This window comes from Cololabis saira, chromosome 9, assembly GCF_033807715.1.
Source record: "Cololabis saira isolate AMF1-May2022 chromosome 9, fColSai1.1, whole genome shotgun sequence".
NCBI classification, from domain to species: domain Eukaryota; kingdom Metazoa; phylum Chordata; class Actinopteri; order Beloniformes; family Belonidae; genus Cololabis; species Cololabis saira.
This window is the reverse complement of record NC_084595.1, coordinates 25,489,384-25,505,498: the sequence shown is the minus strand read 5'-3', so window position 1 is coordinate 25,505,498 and position 16,115 is coordinate 25,489,384. Positions and strand designations below refer to the sequence as shown.

The following is a 16,115-nucleotide window of genomic DNA, read 5'->3' as shown; positions in this document are numbered from 1 at the left end:
TCCCACACAGGGGATGTATAACTATATTGTGCCCTTGACTTGTGTTGTTAAACACATACGGGTCTACAGTGGCATGGGTTGTAGTCTTATCTGGTCAAAACCTCCCTGCAAGTAGGGCTGTTCGATTAATCGATTTTAAATCGTAATCGCGATTATGTAATTAGAACGATGTTAAAATGTGAAAATCGTAAAATCGATTTTCACTTTTTTTTTTTTTTTTTTTTTTAACCTTGTCTGCACACATATTAATGATTGATACCATATTAATGATTGATGGAAATACCTCTCAATACCTGCGACAAGTGCCCCATCGGAGAGGCTCTTTAGTGTAGGAGGGGGTGTTGTAACATGCCACCGGGCATCCCTCAAGCCAGATGCGGTAGACCGGCTCGTGTTCCTTGCAAAAAACTTGCAAATGTGAATAGCAAATGTAATGACTGACATTACACACCACTACCTCCTTCATGGGTTGCATTATTATTTAGCATGCAAAGACCCAGTTTAGTTTAATCAGAAAATGTCTTGTTTTATTTAATTGGAAATATAACTTACTGTATGTTTGCAAGTGCTGATTTGCTGATTTTTTTTTTCAGAGATAAAACTTTATATTTTATTAAATTTTTTAAAACTTTTTTTCAACTTATTTTACAGAGTTTTGCACTTTATTCATTCATTTTTGGTTTAATAAGAGCAAAGTTTGCACGTAAAGCCCAATGGGGCAAATGTTCAATAAAAAAACTGCATATTTGAAATCATTTCTTTGCCTTTTGTCAATTCACAAAATAATCGTAATCGTAATCGAAAATCGGATTTTGAGAGAAAAAAATCGAGATTTTATTTTTGGGCAAAATCGAGCAGCCCTACCTGCAAGGTAAAACAAAATCAGTGGATTGGAAAATCGATGAGCCCATGACAGCAGCAGGCAGGACGTAAAAATCCCATGTGATGAAACTTGTATTGCTTAATATCCAGACAAATTAAGTGTGCATTAGTTTCTTTGGGGGTTTGGTTGTAATAATAACAGTATTGTTTCCAAATATATCATCTGTTGGATGTGCTACGTGCTTTACGAGCCTTTTACTCACAGAATCACTTGCGTTTTTACGCAGCTGCTCCTCCTCTCCCATCACCGAGTCCACTACCAGTTTCTCGAAGCAGGCAGAGCCGAGAGACGAGCTCTTCTGCTGGTACATGATGAGCTGGGACACGGGCAGCTTGGGGCTGCCGTGGGCCGCCAGCTCGGGCTTGCTGCCCGCGGCTCCACAAGCCGCGCCGCGCTGCTGCAGCAGAGACGCTCCGTCCGCTGCCGCGGCGCCTCCAACGCACTGCTCTCCTTCAAAAGCCGCCGGCGTGGAGCTGCACAGGTTCGGCTGTGACGACGAAAACACCCGATCTAACTGTTTCTTTTTCCTTTTGAACATCCATAAACCAGATTCCTTCTTGCTGCCCTCCGCGCCCCCGGCTGCGCCGCGACGCTCGGATCCCAGTTTAGGGCTCAGCCACGGTTTGGTTTTCTCCTGGAAATTCTTCCACATCCTCCGCTGGTAGGACAGAGACTCTTGTCCCTTGCCGGTCCCCTCGGCTTTGGGTGATTTTCGCTCCATGGTGCCCGTGCAGCAGCCAGCCAGCCTGAGCAAGCTCTTTATTGTGGACGGATGTCACAGTTGCTGCTGCAGCTCTGTTGCACTTCCACTGATGATCACTTTGGAGCGCCAAGAAGGAGACGCACGATGGCCACGGTGAAGGGGGTGTCAATTAGAGAATTAACCTTGAAGGATGCCTATCTGTGCAGGCAGGCGCTGTAAATTATTGGTCACACCGTAAAATGCGCTACACAGGGAGGAAGATTTTTTTTTTTTTGCTTGGGTTAATATCTCACCTCTGTGATAAGGTGTGATAATAGCGAGTCCTGGAAGATTTCCTAAGAACAATATCAGCCAGATGTTGCGCTTGCTTGCCTGTGAGACCCCCTGCTCAGTCCCTAGTGTTTAACCCAGGGTTAGACAAACTTGCCCATTAATTGTTGTATTCAAATGAAGGACGCCACCCCCTGGCCGACCGCCTCGCTTCACATGACTACATTACACTGCACGTTCGTGATTGCGTAACAGCCTTCAGTGGCTCGTGGAGATGTTCATGATTCAGCAGTGCATCCTCTCTCATCCCCAGCTGAGTTTATCTCTTTGCAGTTTGATACTGCATGTGTCTCATGTTGTACATTCTCTCTTTTCATTATATATTTGCTCTTTGTACTGCACCAATCACCACAACAAATTCCTTGTGTGTGTTCAGCAAACATGGCAATAAACTTATTTCTGATTCTGATTCTGATTCTGATGATAATGTCCTCATATTCACTTCTGATAAATGTACAGATTAGCAGTCTAAAACCTTGGAGGTTTTTGCAGACTTGCCCTCTTTTGTGTGTATTATTGTGCACGTTTCTGCACCGTGGCTGCTTCTGGAAATGTTCTCCTACCAAATAGGTCAGGCCTGGGTGAACATGATCACCCACGTGCAGCAGCAAGCAGGCAGCCCTGCTGTGATGTGTATAATAATTCATTTCATCTTGCCCTCTGGCATTTGTTTGTGTGCTGGCATGTTCTGCCCCGTCAGGTAACACTGTGTCTACTTTTACATAAACAAAAAAATGCAAGAGCAAATATCTATTTCTATCACACATTCTACCACAAAGAAGAGGTCACGCTTATCTGCAAATAGGATTGATAAAATGTTCTCCTTAAAATTATTTTGTATGTGATGCAGCCTTGCTTGTTTTCTATAGTCAATGGGATTGATGGTGATGATACCATTTATGTTGTAACATAGGTCTGGACTCTAATAATGAGAAGATTCCAATCAACCCATAACAGTCTTTTAGGATGTATGGCAACAGCTATATCCGCTATGTGTTTTTCTATAGACATGTCCTTTGGATTTTTTTCATTTGTGCATCCAGCATGAGAGGAACAGCCAGTGGCACATTTTGTTGTCACATGGGAAGTCTTTGACAGATATTTCATCCTCTTTCGCAAAAATAAAATGTTTTAATTACAACCAAAAGGTACAGTAAAGTGCTCTAAACCCCCTTTTCAGTTAAGTAAATGGAGTTGTAAGCATGCTTGCCAAGCCCATCTTGTCAGCTGCCATTAGCTTTTCTACTTGGCCAGAGAGGAAAAACTGATGATTCTGCACATACAGGGCTTTTCCATATAATGATCCTCGTCCTTTTAATGTGCAGGTTCATAAACCTGTGCACACAACTGATTAATACACTCTTCAAAACCTCAAAGTGTTTTCTTTTGCTGAATTCTGTAGTCAGTGCTACTAGATATCACTCATAATTTTAGAGTTGCCACTGGTTAAATGAGACTTAATTAGTCCAATTCCACTCTGGGGATAGCTGACAGTTCTGTCATTTGCTGGCAGACACCACTGCCTAATAAGCAGGCTCTAGTTTGTTCTGGTAGCTCTAACTAGTTAGACTGTATTTTTATTTTTCCTGCATCTCCTCTTTCAACACCTGTTACTTCTCCAGTTTCTTTTGTTCTTTCTTGATATTGCTGTCACTTGGGATTCCCATGTCAATCACAACTGGTCTCTTCTGGAGTTTATCGACCACCACAATGTCCGGTTGGTTAGCCATCATCAGTTTATTAGTCTGGATCTCGAAGTCCCACAGGATCATTCCCCGTTCATTCTCCATCACCTGTGGAGGTATATCCCACCTTGACGTTGGGGCTTCCGTATACCCTATTCTCATATTCAGCGCAGATGTTTCTGTACACTATAACCGCCACCTGGTTGTGCAGTTCAATGTATGCTTTGCCTGCCAGTGTCTTACTTCCCGCTATTATGTTCTGACCTTTTTCAGGTACTGGGCCGTGGCCGACTTCCTTGAAGCCTCCTCATAGTTGTCATTTTCCTGCAGAATCCCCAGGTATTTTTAGCTGTCCTGAATATCCAATATGTCGCCCTCTGGTAGTTCAACCCCCTCAGTAGTGATCATCTTCCCCTCTTGGACACCATCCAAATGCATTTATCCAACCCGAATGACATTCCGATATCTCTGCTGTATATCCTCGAAAGGTGCATCAGTGAGTTATGTCTTGCTCACTGGCATAAAGCTTGATGTTATCCATGTAGTGTCACGGTTTTGGCATGGTTTTTGTATTTATGTCCCGTTTTATTTTGAAATCCCATGTCCTTGTGTTTGTTTTGTCTTGACTTCTCTTGTTCCCATCTGCCCTGATTGTTTGCACTTGTGTCTTGTCAAGCCCTCTGTGTATATCTTGCCTTTTCTTTCTCTTGCTCCCCACAGATGTTATCTCCTCCATGTGTTGTCACGTCACGTCATGTCACGTCAGGTCACGTCATGTCACGTCTTTTCTTTTCCATTTTAGCCTTTGGTAATTCCTGCTCAGCAGAAGTTTAAGTTAATAAACCACATTTTTTGGAATCCTGGTGCTTCTGTCTCCTGCATCTGGGTCCTACTCATCCACACCTTGACATGTAGAAGAGGTGGCTGATTATCGCTCCACTTCTGAACCAGTACCCATAGCCACTCTGTGAGGATCTGGCTGAGAGGGTTCAGGACTATGCAGAACAGCAGTGGGGACAGATCATCCCCTTGGTATATGCCGCACATGATGATGACTTGTGGAATTGGCTTTGAATTGGCCTCCAGAGTAATCTTCCACAGTCCCATTGAGCTCTTGGTGAAGGTTCTCAGTGTCCTGTTGATGTTGTACAGTTCCAAGCCCAGTATCCACGAGTGCAGCATTAAGTTGTAGGCTTCTTGTAGTTGATCCAGGCAGTGCACGGATTGGCTTGCCTCCTGACTTGTGCTATTATGAAGAGCCATGTGCGTACTTATCTTGGCCGCTATGATGCCTGACAATAAGGCATTAAAGAGTAAAAGTTGAAATAATGACTGTCAAGAGAAAGCTACGCCACTGTAAAAGAAGATGGCGGTCAACGTAGGTTTGTAAAGTTTCATTGGACCAAATCAGAGGACTTCTGAAACAATGTACTTTGAATAGATGATACCAATATATAGATATTTCACCATTAACATATAGCACTACATTTAGCAACAAGTAAAATTGTTACATTTCAGAAAAACAATCAATGGTTGGTGGAGGGATGATTAAATTGGCTTCTTTTATAGGTAGAGGGCCAGAGCCTCTTGCAATAACTAAGTTGACCATGAAAACTTGTGTATTCCTGAGCAGAGGTGGGTAGTAACGAGTTACATTTACTCCGTTACATTTACTTGAGTAAGTTTTGGGAAATTTTGTACTTTTAGGAGTAGTTTTGGATCACTGTACTTTTTACCTTTACTTGAGTAGATTTGTGAAGAAGAAACTGTTACTCTTACTCCGCTACATTAGGCTACGTTGAGCTGTTACTTTTCTTTTATCCCTTTTATCCACGTACGCGTCAATCTCATGACATCACTGGGAGATTCTTTGGGAAAAATGTTTGTTTTTGCATGTTTGGTCACATACACAGACTCAAACACACACAGAGTTTCTATGAGTTCATGGGCTTGTTCTAGTTCTGCCTGGTTAAAAAAGTACAAAGGCTTGAAATTTTGTGCTACTTTGTGCTACTGTGCTACTATTTATTTTTTATTCCATTATTATTTTATTATTTATTAAAGTACTTGAATTTACTATAAGATTATTTTAATTTAAGCTATTTTTATTTTTTTATTAATTTTAATTAATTTTATTGATTTAATTTGCCTGAAGATGATTATTTTGTACTTTTGTCTGTTTGAATGGTTCTGTTAAAAAAATAAATCAGACATTAGTCAACAGTTACTCAGTACTTGAGTAGTTTTTTTACCAAGTACTTTTACTCAAGTAATTATTTGGATGACTACTTTTTACTTCTACTTGAGTCATATTATTCTGAAGTAACAGTACTTTTACTTGAGTATAATTTTTGGCTACTCTACCCACCTCTGTTCCTGAGTCAAATGTAAAGCCATCTGTCTGTCTGTAAAGCCATCAGAATCTGGGTCATACAGCAGGTCTATAATCTCAAGCACACCAGTAAATCTACAGGATGGCTGAAAAGGAAAAGAATCAGGGTATTACAGTGGCCCATGTATCAGAGTCCACACCTTAACCAAAGTGAAATGCTGCGGTGGGACTTTCAAAAGGTTTAGCATAAACAAATGTCTGGAAACCTCAAAGAAGTGAAGCAACAGGGAAAAGAACAGAGGTCAATTCCTCCACAATGACGCCAGAAGATTGTTGCCATTATGAAGAAATCAGAAGTCACATTTCTGTAGTTTCAGCATTATGAGGATATAGATTTATTATAAGAAAATGTTTCTTACCTCATATCCTCTCCATGAGAGGAATTATCCCTATCCAAATACATGGTAAATGTCTTACACTTGTATAGTGCTTTCCAGCTGTACTCCTACAGCCCCAAAGCGCTTCACACTGCACACATTCACACATGCAGTGGCGCTGGCCTGACAACCGGGAGTTCAGTGTCTTGCCCAAATACACTTTAGTCGACACAGGAGAAACTAGGGCTCGAATCACTAACCTTCAGGTTCATGTGTGAACACTCATGAACGCTCATGAACGCTTTACCAATTGAGCCACCTGCCCACCACATGCCTGCTTGCATAACGTTACATATGTTGCTGCAAGGAGATATGTCAAAACAGTCCAAAAAATAGGTTTACAGTATATAACATTATAATATAGCAATTTTACTGCATGTTTCTTTGTAGACATGAAAGCTAGAGCCCTATCAGAGTTGCATCAGGTAACTTCTCTAACGGATTCTCTGCATTTTATCTTTTATTTGTTACAACTGTCAAGGGTTTTCATTATATCCTATAGTTTCTGGTTACCTTTCATTCCTAGGATCAAGTTTCTAAGTCTGTTTAAAAAAAATAAAAAAATAAAAAACAATAGAAAATCTGTCATCAGGTGTAGATATGTTTCACGCACACGAAAAATAAGATTGAGAAGCTTTTAGCACAGCTGTGAATCACACTGATGTAATTACATCTTAATTCACATTAGCTTCAGGCAGGGTGACACAGCAGCCACAAGGACATAAAACATGACCCAGAGCCTGAAAGCCAGAGCTCACCATTTCATTCATCCTTCATTTGTTCTCTGACTGGATATTTTCTTTATGAGGATTTCTTTTGTTTTTGTTCCTTCAACATAATTTGGTATGGTTTGTAACAACTGATTGGTGTCCTTCATGATCCACAATTGCAAAGAAGATCCTTATGAATTGAAGTCATTTTATTTCCTAATCAAGGTCGTCTGATACTTGGAGGCTAGCGAGAGCAGTCAGAATAGGACACTGACTATGCTGCTGTAGCAGTCTTTCAGGATCAAAGAGGAGGTGGCAGCAGGCCTACAGGCTAGCCATGACTGTCCAAATCAAAGCTGCTGGAGAATATTCATACTCATCATTACGCATGTTGTCAAACAGCTGAAGATGGACATACAGGTAAACAAGTAAGCAGATGATGGTTTAAGAAAACAAGTACTAAGACACTGTGGTGACATCAATTGTGCTCATTTTTTTGTAGCTGTTACTATGCGTACATACTTTGTGCTTTCCTCTGTTCACCTCATTTGATTGAATGTGCTGTACACTGGCACAGATTCATGCCCACAAACTCATCGTTGATTTGATTACACCTGATAGAATGGTGTAGTGTCTGAATAAAGCTTGCCTGACCTCTCAGCAGCAGCAGCTCATGTATATTCTCCCTGTCTAAGCAAAAGCTTAAGGATCTACACAGTATGTGGTTAAAGAAACAGTATAATTTGTGCACTGAGCCGTTGTTAATAGTACATAGACATTTTACTCACAAAATCAAGTGTGAGGGTTTTTGGAGTCATGTACGACTGTGCAGAACATTAAACCACAGTCTGGCAACTGCTATATGAACATCAAAATGAAATACTCAGCTTCATCAGTTCCCTGCACGTGGGTCGTTAACATGACTACAGGCTGTCATTAACTGTAATATTACATGGAAGCCTGCAAGTGGGTTCATTATGCATATGAATGAGCCAGGACACAAAATGAATATTCTGCTGAATCACATCATCATCACAAGGTCATTGTTTTTTCTCATGATACGCAGGAGGGCAGTCTCTTTGAAGTTGGTCTGTTGCAAATATGTAAAACATCATCCTGAAGAGTGATTACTCATGCAAACGTGCTGATGGAATTTCTGTCAAAGAACAAAGTAATTCAATTCATTAAACATGCATTGTCATCTACAGCTTTCTGTAAGGTCTCATATTTTTAAAGACTTTTTTCTCCCAAAATATTCATATCAAAAGCCTTATATATCCGAGATTGTGTCTTTGGTCTGTCTTGGCAGTTCAAAAGCTGGATCACAAAACCCTAGCTGGCACGGGGTTACCTGCAAGAATGAGCAGCTATGCATGCACACAAGATATTGAGGCACATACTGCAATGAACATGAGAAATGGAGCAAATGGAGCAAATGATTATTCAAATGAATTACAGTTATCTGATTTTATATTGTACCTGACTTCTTTTTCTTTCCATCTAACACAGTGGAGTTTTACAGCTAGATTGCCATCTGGCAACTCCTCACTCTCACAACTTCCCATCAGTCGTGACATACACACAGATCCAAAAATAAAATTATTTGACTCTCACCACAGTGAAGTTTTACAGAAACACACTCTGGATGAGTGCTTCCTGATTAATCTGTGCTTCTGTAGATTGCATTTCTGAGATTGCATTGCTGAAAGATATCATGTTTTTCCCTATGTTATTACTGAATCTCCTTATGGCTTCCACTAAGTAGTCCGAACACAGTCATATGTGTTATAAATTATAATTTAAGATCATTAGACATGTGTTATGTTGTGACATAATTACTTGCTCTTCAGTAGCCTTTATTCAAGTTCCAATAAATGCAGGCAAAAGAACTGAGAAATGCTTTTTAATTACCTTTTGCATGTTAGACAGTAAGTCAGTAGAGTTAGCTGAGGTGGTTTTTGATTAACTGTATTGGCGAGTTCAGCCATGGAATCACTGGAGTGGTCAGCAGGCAAATAATTCAAATCTAACATCAGGTATCTCAGTAATTAGAAGCTTGATCATGTTTTATCATAAATATCATGTTAGAATACAGAGAGAAATATATGGTTGCTAAACTCATGAGATTTTAGTATGCCTAGTCATGACATCTTAACAAAACACTAGAGGGAAGTGAAGTGAACTCTACTGACTTTATGATAAGGGTTAAAACAGTTCAAGCTTAATCACTAAAACTGGACACAGAACATGCCGGAGGCAAGTTTTTGCTGATGTATTGGATGTAGAAAACAAAGTTTCTCATTTAATTAATTCCTATTTTGTGTGCTCTTTTTACAAGTTATTCATCAACAGCTGCAAACACATGGCGATTCGAGAATTTAAGCGTGCTTTTTTGATTGCTTTGTCTGGGATTCAGTGTAAAACTTCATACCAATTTCTATACAGTAAATATAATATAATATATATATACATACATACATATATACTGTATATATTATTAACATACTGGCATTAACCTGACTAGGCTCAAAGACCCTTGGTAAGTTGCTGCTGACTGTGAGTCATGCATGCACCACAGCAAGCTGAAACTCCCCATACCAGTTATTCCAATCATGACTGTTTACACATATACATATTTACATGTCTCTCACTTTGGACAGCAAGGTACCATGAGTACATATGGACAATCTAGCATTACTGAAAATAACTAACCTAATGTTTATCTTGGGACAGAAAAAGGGGATGGAGCACACCAGTCAACACCAATGATGTTTTTTGCAAATCATGGTTCTGTAATATGACTAAAGGTCTGAGGAAAAGAAAATAACCCTATCTTTATGGTGTTTATGGTATTGGCGAGTCAGATCTCTGCAGAGAGGAATATTGGATTCACCATCTGAACACCACCTGAACCCTTTGGCATTTAAAAACTGAATATGTCACGCTGTCCCTCCTTTTGTCAGTTTGATGGATGGTTATGCTTGCATTTTTTATACTTTTATCCCTGAGACTTTAACCGACATGGAGAGTTGTTTTCTTTCTTCCCGATGTTAGCCCTTGGAGATAAAGTGATTGCTTAGTTTGTCTTGTTTCCTTGAAATGGTCACACTTGGCTGATTTTTGCTGTCTTACTTTTATCTTTGTACCTTCAACCTATTATAACCTAAGGCTTTCTAAAAAAGAAAAAAGAAGGAAAAGAAGAAGAAGACATGTGTAAAACGTATGCATGTTTTTAAAATACAGTCTTCAAAAAACATTCGTTTTTTAAGGGAAAAGAAACCCAACAGAATTATTGACACAAAATAGTGAGAGCCTAAATCCTCAGCTTTTCTTTGAAATTACTCTCTTTGTCCTTATGTTCTTGCACTGAAAAAAAAGCATAATGTGTCCAAACACAGTCCAAAACCAATATGGTAATGTGAACAGCATTTACTGATGCTTCTTTTGCTTTGATTCCATCTGTATTTTGTGGACCTGGTTTATTTTGATTATGATTGTTTGCTTCGATTATTCTGATAAAGTCTTGGGTTGATGTGTTGTCTAACATTTGAAGACCATAACTGATCATTTGTGCTGAAGTTCCTAATATGTGCCTTAGATATTTGATCTCATTGAGCTGAGAAACACCTGATTCAGAAGGATTGTGCTGGAAAGCCCTGTTTTGGTCACCTTTATACCTTCTTCGTCTTAACATGTTGACTCTCCCATATTGTGTTGAGCTGGAATTGCGTATTCCAATAAAGAATAATGTTTAATTTTTTTAATTTTCAATTTACGGAGTGTATTCATTCAAATGCTGTACTTTACAAAATAATGATGTGACAATATAAACTCGTCATGAGAGGACAGCTAGGCTGTTTGGCAAGTGAAGTGGAGCTTACTGCAGACGTTCTCCTGGGAACCCAGATGCTCAGGCACAGCACAGTCCTTGAAGAAGAAATGAGGTGTGAATGAAGTTCAAACAAGGGATGTCAAAGTCCCTATAAATTCTCAGAAAATCCTTTGTATCCTTTTTTTCTGAGATCAATATTAGAAAAGAAGAAAAACCCTGGATTAGAGCATACATGTCACATGTTTTAAAGCTCTCCATCACTTTACTAAATCTAAGGACCACCACAACTGCCGTGGACAGGCTGGTAAATCACTGTGATGGCACCACATAAGCCATTGGTCAAGCATGAGCTATAAACATAATATAAAACACAGAGAAAGCAGGTCACCCTCAGAACTCCTTACCCTGACTGGCCACAGCGGTACTGCAATAATGCAATCAGCTTGACTCAGCAGAAAGAACTAGTAAAGGTCAGAAAATGAAGACGGCAAGAAAAGGGGCTTCAACATCACATCACAACATGTGTTTGTTTCCCATAACTGTTTCACTGTGAACTTGGGAAGCAGAGGTCTCAATGATGAAGGACTCTGAGGCACAAAGGAATCCCTGTGTGAATAAACAAAGGATGTATTAGGACGTGGGTTGAAGTAAATTAAATTGAAGAGTTCAAATATGCTGCATAACTGATATTGCTTTAAATATAATTGTTTTATAGATTGTTGTGGAGCAAAACATCTTTTGTTGTTGTTTTGATAATTTATGGAGACATATAATGCCTCCTTATATCATTCTAGGGGTTTAACTGGTAATTGAACTGCTTTTACTTATATTTTTAGATGAAACAGGGTTGGTGCTGAATACACAATCAATTAAATCGCACAATACCATCTGTTACTGGCCAATTCATTTTTACATGGATTTTCATGATATCTGTTAATACACATTACTATATTACATGACCTTTTAATTCAAAGGATTTAGCTTTTTAGAATGGTGCATAGCTTTCCTTCAATAATCTTCTGATAAGTGACTGACTGTCCTTGCCCCTGCCTTTTACCAGCGCTCCTCAACTGACTCATTTGTGTTGTCTATTTGCTCGTCAGATATAATCAACATTCTGTCCCAGCTCTGCTTACAGATGCACAAAGCTGGGCTTTCCAAAGCCAAGGGCGCCTACAGATACTTATCCAGGAGGAACAAAAATGCACTTTCATGTACTTGATTTTGAAATTAGCTGACAGATAATCAAATCAAAGATTATAATGTAATTGCATAGAGATACAGAAATAAACTATAATGTAATGGATCTGAGAAAAAGAAAAAAGGCACACACAAAAAAAGCCCAAGCCTCTGAAGGGTTGTTGTTCAGAGGTGTAAAATAGTTGAACATTGTCAGTGATGTTATCACCATGCATGTCCACTTATGACACTCTTAAATCCTAAGAGGCAGTGCCTGCTCTTCAACTACCAAATCATTTTCATGCAGCATATTTAGTGATATTTAGTGATTTGAGAAAACCCTTCATTAATGCTGAACCTAAAAAAAGGGAAAAGAATTGCCTCCTAAATATCAATGAATAGTTTGTGAGTGTGTTAGCATCTAACAGGAGGCCAGGTTTCTTTACAGTTATAACCTGCTATGCCTGGTCTGGTGGAGGTGGAAATGTCTTTGAAGGTGATGCATCCATCAACCGGTGTGCTCACACTCGACCGAGAAGTAATTTATGTAATCTTTTCATCAAGGTTAGGAACATCTTACATTTGTTAAATGAAACTCAGTTTCCCCACAGTTAGCTTCCACAGGAGTTGGTTTAACAGGCTCTGCTGGTTGGGTTATGTGAGTAATGTGAGACGTGCACAGCCAGATAAATGGTAGATAGTTCCGATTTTACAAAGAAGGGCAGGTTGTTCATGTTCCCAGACAAATACAGAGGTCAGGATTTCACATTGCAAGATACAAGCAATATAATGCACAGCAGGCATTGTTGTCCAGGCAGAATCAAACAAAATTAAAGCTGCAAGCAGCGATGAACGGGCCCTGGCACCCTTGTGCACGTTCAGGTGTGCTGCAGTGGAAGCGTTTGTATGACTTGCATGTACATTTCTTCAGGCCTGGACATTTAGCGGATGACACCAGCCACAACTCTCTATATCAAACCATTCAAAAGTTATGGCAGAAAGTAAGAACTATCAGATATGGACCAATCAGATGAAGGGGGGGGCGTGCTTTTTGGCGTCTATCGTCGCTGCGTTCATATCAATATATCAATACCTTTTTCTTTTCTTTTGTTCTGTCTCTCTCTGTCTTCTTTTTCTTTGTGATTTTCTCTCTCCGTGCATGAGGTAGTGAGGTTCCCATTGACTCAAATGGAAAAAAGCAACTCCTGAATAAGTCTCAACACTTATTACCAGGGAGCTCATTTGTGGTTGCTGACTGCTAACAGGCAACAGAAAGGTTGCTAAGAAAGGTTGATAATTTTGGATAAAAAAACATTTAAATATCTTCAAATGACTGTCTTTCTTTTTCAAATTGCAAACATTTTACAAAGTGAAAGTTGGTTATAAGAAAAGGGGATGGCTAAAAACAGTAATGTTTATGAAAACATGCTATATCTTTTCTAAGGGCGCAAACTCAGGGTTCCAGGTACATTGACTGCCTTTATGTAGCTGTTTAATTCATTCATACATCAGTTTTACCATAAATAAACATTGTCTTTTCTATCAGACAAATATTGGTGATATGTTGGAGGCATCAAGATTAGAATAACCTGGGAGGATTGTTAAATAAGTGAAAGAGAGGCACATGCAGGAAAACAACCAGTGGTTCACTTCATGACAGCAAAATAAGCTGGTACTTTCGTTATCTTCCTGATCAAAGTAACACTAAAATGCACGTATGTGCACTGGACATCCTCTGGGTGGTCATAAAAGTAAAACGTATCAATGTTCTAAAGTAATAACAGTGAAAACAAATTCTGAAACAAGAATATACATGACCAAATGTGAATCGTGTGTGTGTGTGTGTGTGTGTGTGTGTGTGTGTGTGTGTGTGTGTGTGTGTGTGTGTGTGTGTGTGTGTGTGTGTGTGTGTGTGTGTGTGTGTGTGTGTGTGTGTGTGTGTGTGGCTACATCAGCAGACACCTGTTTGTTCTGGAGGATTGTGTGGGGCAGTTTGTGATGGAGCTGAACCAGGCCAACTGTCGCCTGAAACGCTCTGAAGTCAAACAGCAGAATGATCTCAATGGAGAGCATCGTTCAGCAGGAGCCGCAGCTGCTCAAACACAAATACTACAAAGGTGGCCTATCGCTGTTGCTCTCTTGCTGTCACCACAGTGCAAACACAGTACTGCGTGTACTTTGTGGTATACGTAAAGGAAAAAAAATGAACATGTGAGAGAATATCCAACCCATTCTCACATCAAAATGTGAAATAGCAACGCTGGTGCAGAGTACAAATAGTTTCACAATAAGGCCTCTCAAATTATGACATGTTCACGTTTTTTTTCCTATTATTTTCTATTGACCTGCCGAAAGGCCAATCGAAAAATTCATTTGTAGATTGTCTTGCCAAACAAAAGGTGTAATAATAATAATATTTTTTTTTTCCCGAAATTCAAAGAATAATACATGTGTAATCCCCTGGACACTAAAATCCGTTTTTATTTTGTTCTATATTGTAATAATATCATCAACAGTTACACAAAATAACACAAATATCTTATGAGCTCCTATAACTATATAATGTAAGGAATAATTCAAATAGCATACAAGCACCTTGGTTTCGTCCATAGCTGCAATATTCTGAAATTCCAATAATATTTCTCACTAGAAATATGATCAAAACACTTTTATATGTCGAAACTACCTTAAAATAATGCATTTTCCTCTGAGAAAGACAGGATGGTCGCTGTGTTTTTATTTTCACAAGGCAGCTGTGAGCAGTCACATGAACTTTCGCAGGCCAATAGAAAATAATAGGAAAAAAAACGTGAACGTCACAATTTGAGAGGCCTTATTGTGAAACTATTTGTACTGTGGACCAATGTTGCTATTTCACATTTTGATGTGAGAATGGGTTGAAATAACATGAGTCAGGAGCAGAGCAAGAAGACGAAAGAGAGACTGTAAGTAACAGAACAAATCATAAGAACACATTGTGTTCTCAGCAGCCCAGTACAACCTCTCCCCTCCCAACCAACCCTGCTCTTGACATCCATCCTCGTCTTATTTCCCAGGAGATAGGAATATAGATCCAACACCGACCCTGCTTTCATTCATCAGTTTCTCAGCCTTCTGCCCCATTAAAAGTGTAGGCTAATGGAAAAGGGGCGAAACCTCCCTCAGTAAATATAACTATGGGAAAAGTGATCCATGAATCACCACTCAGCCACTAGTCTCAGAACTGGTGTCCGACTCATCCATTACCCTATTGAATGATGAATGAGAATGATGAGAAGATGAAAGGAGCTGGTTCCAGAAGAGGGAGGACCAATGCATAATTGATTATGTCGTAAATATTCGTAGCAAGACAGGCACTAGTTTAAAAAAGGAAAGAAAGTGAAAAAAAGGACACATAACAATCCCACAGAAGGTCCGTTTGTTTTATAACTGGTACTTTAATAATGATGACAATAATTCATTTTATTTATAGGTGCCTTTCTGGCATTCAAGGACACCATACATAAAGTGAAAACAATAAAACTACAGTATAATACCTTAAAATTGCATATCATACCATTAATAAAACTATAATATACAAAATATCGGAATGTTCAGTATTAGTCTGGGTTACAGACGTATAAGAAAAAAGTAATTTCAACACTTGTTGAAATGTGTTCAATTAGATGATACACAAAATGCCGAAACCCGGGATCGAACCAGGGACCTTTAGATCTTCAGTCTAACGCTCTCCCAACTGAGCTATTTCGGCAACCACACGCTCCACCACTTAGAGGTCGGACTTTTACAGTGAGGGCTGTAACATGTATCAATATTGTATTTAGTGATTACACTAAATGTCAGAATCAGAATCGGAATCAGGTTTATTGGCCAAGTTTGAACATGCCAGGTAGGGAATTTGACTCCGGTTATTTCGCGTACTGTACAGTAAATAGACAAATGAACAGTAAATAGACGAATGAAAGTAAATAGTAAAATGATGTACATTACCAAGTATTTTTTTCTCCAAATCAGATAGGTGTGG

At 39.3% G+C, this 16,115-nt stretch overlaps 1 protein-coding gene and 1 non-coding gene across 6 annotated transcripts in view; both read right to left on the bottom strand.

Moving 5' to 3' along the window:
• LOC133450384 (multiple C2 and transmembrane domain-containing protein 1-like) overlaps positions 1–1,664 on the bottom strand; it is a 147,218-nt gene extending 145,554 nt beyond the window's left edge. For all 5 annotated transcript variants that reach the window (XM_061728951.1, XM_061728953.1, XM_061728954.1 and 2 more), the window contains exon 1: positions 1,086–1,664. In XM_061728951.1, coding sequence (XP_061584935.1) covers positions 1,086–1,604 — 519 coding nt within the window. In that variant the 5' untranslated portion in view covers positions 1,605–1,664. The remainder of the gene's footprint in view (positions 1–1,085) is intronic.
• Positions 1,665–15,769: 14,105 nt separating this feature from the next.
• trnaf-gaa (transfer RNA phenylalanine (anticodon GAA)) lies at positions 15,770–15,842 on the bottom strand. The gene has a single exon. It is a non-coding gene; the product is annotated as a tRNA-Phe (tRNA).
• Between the last annotated feature and the right edge of the window lie 273 nt (positions 15,843–16,115).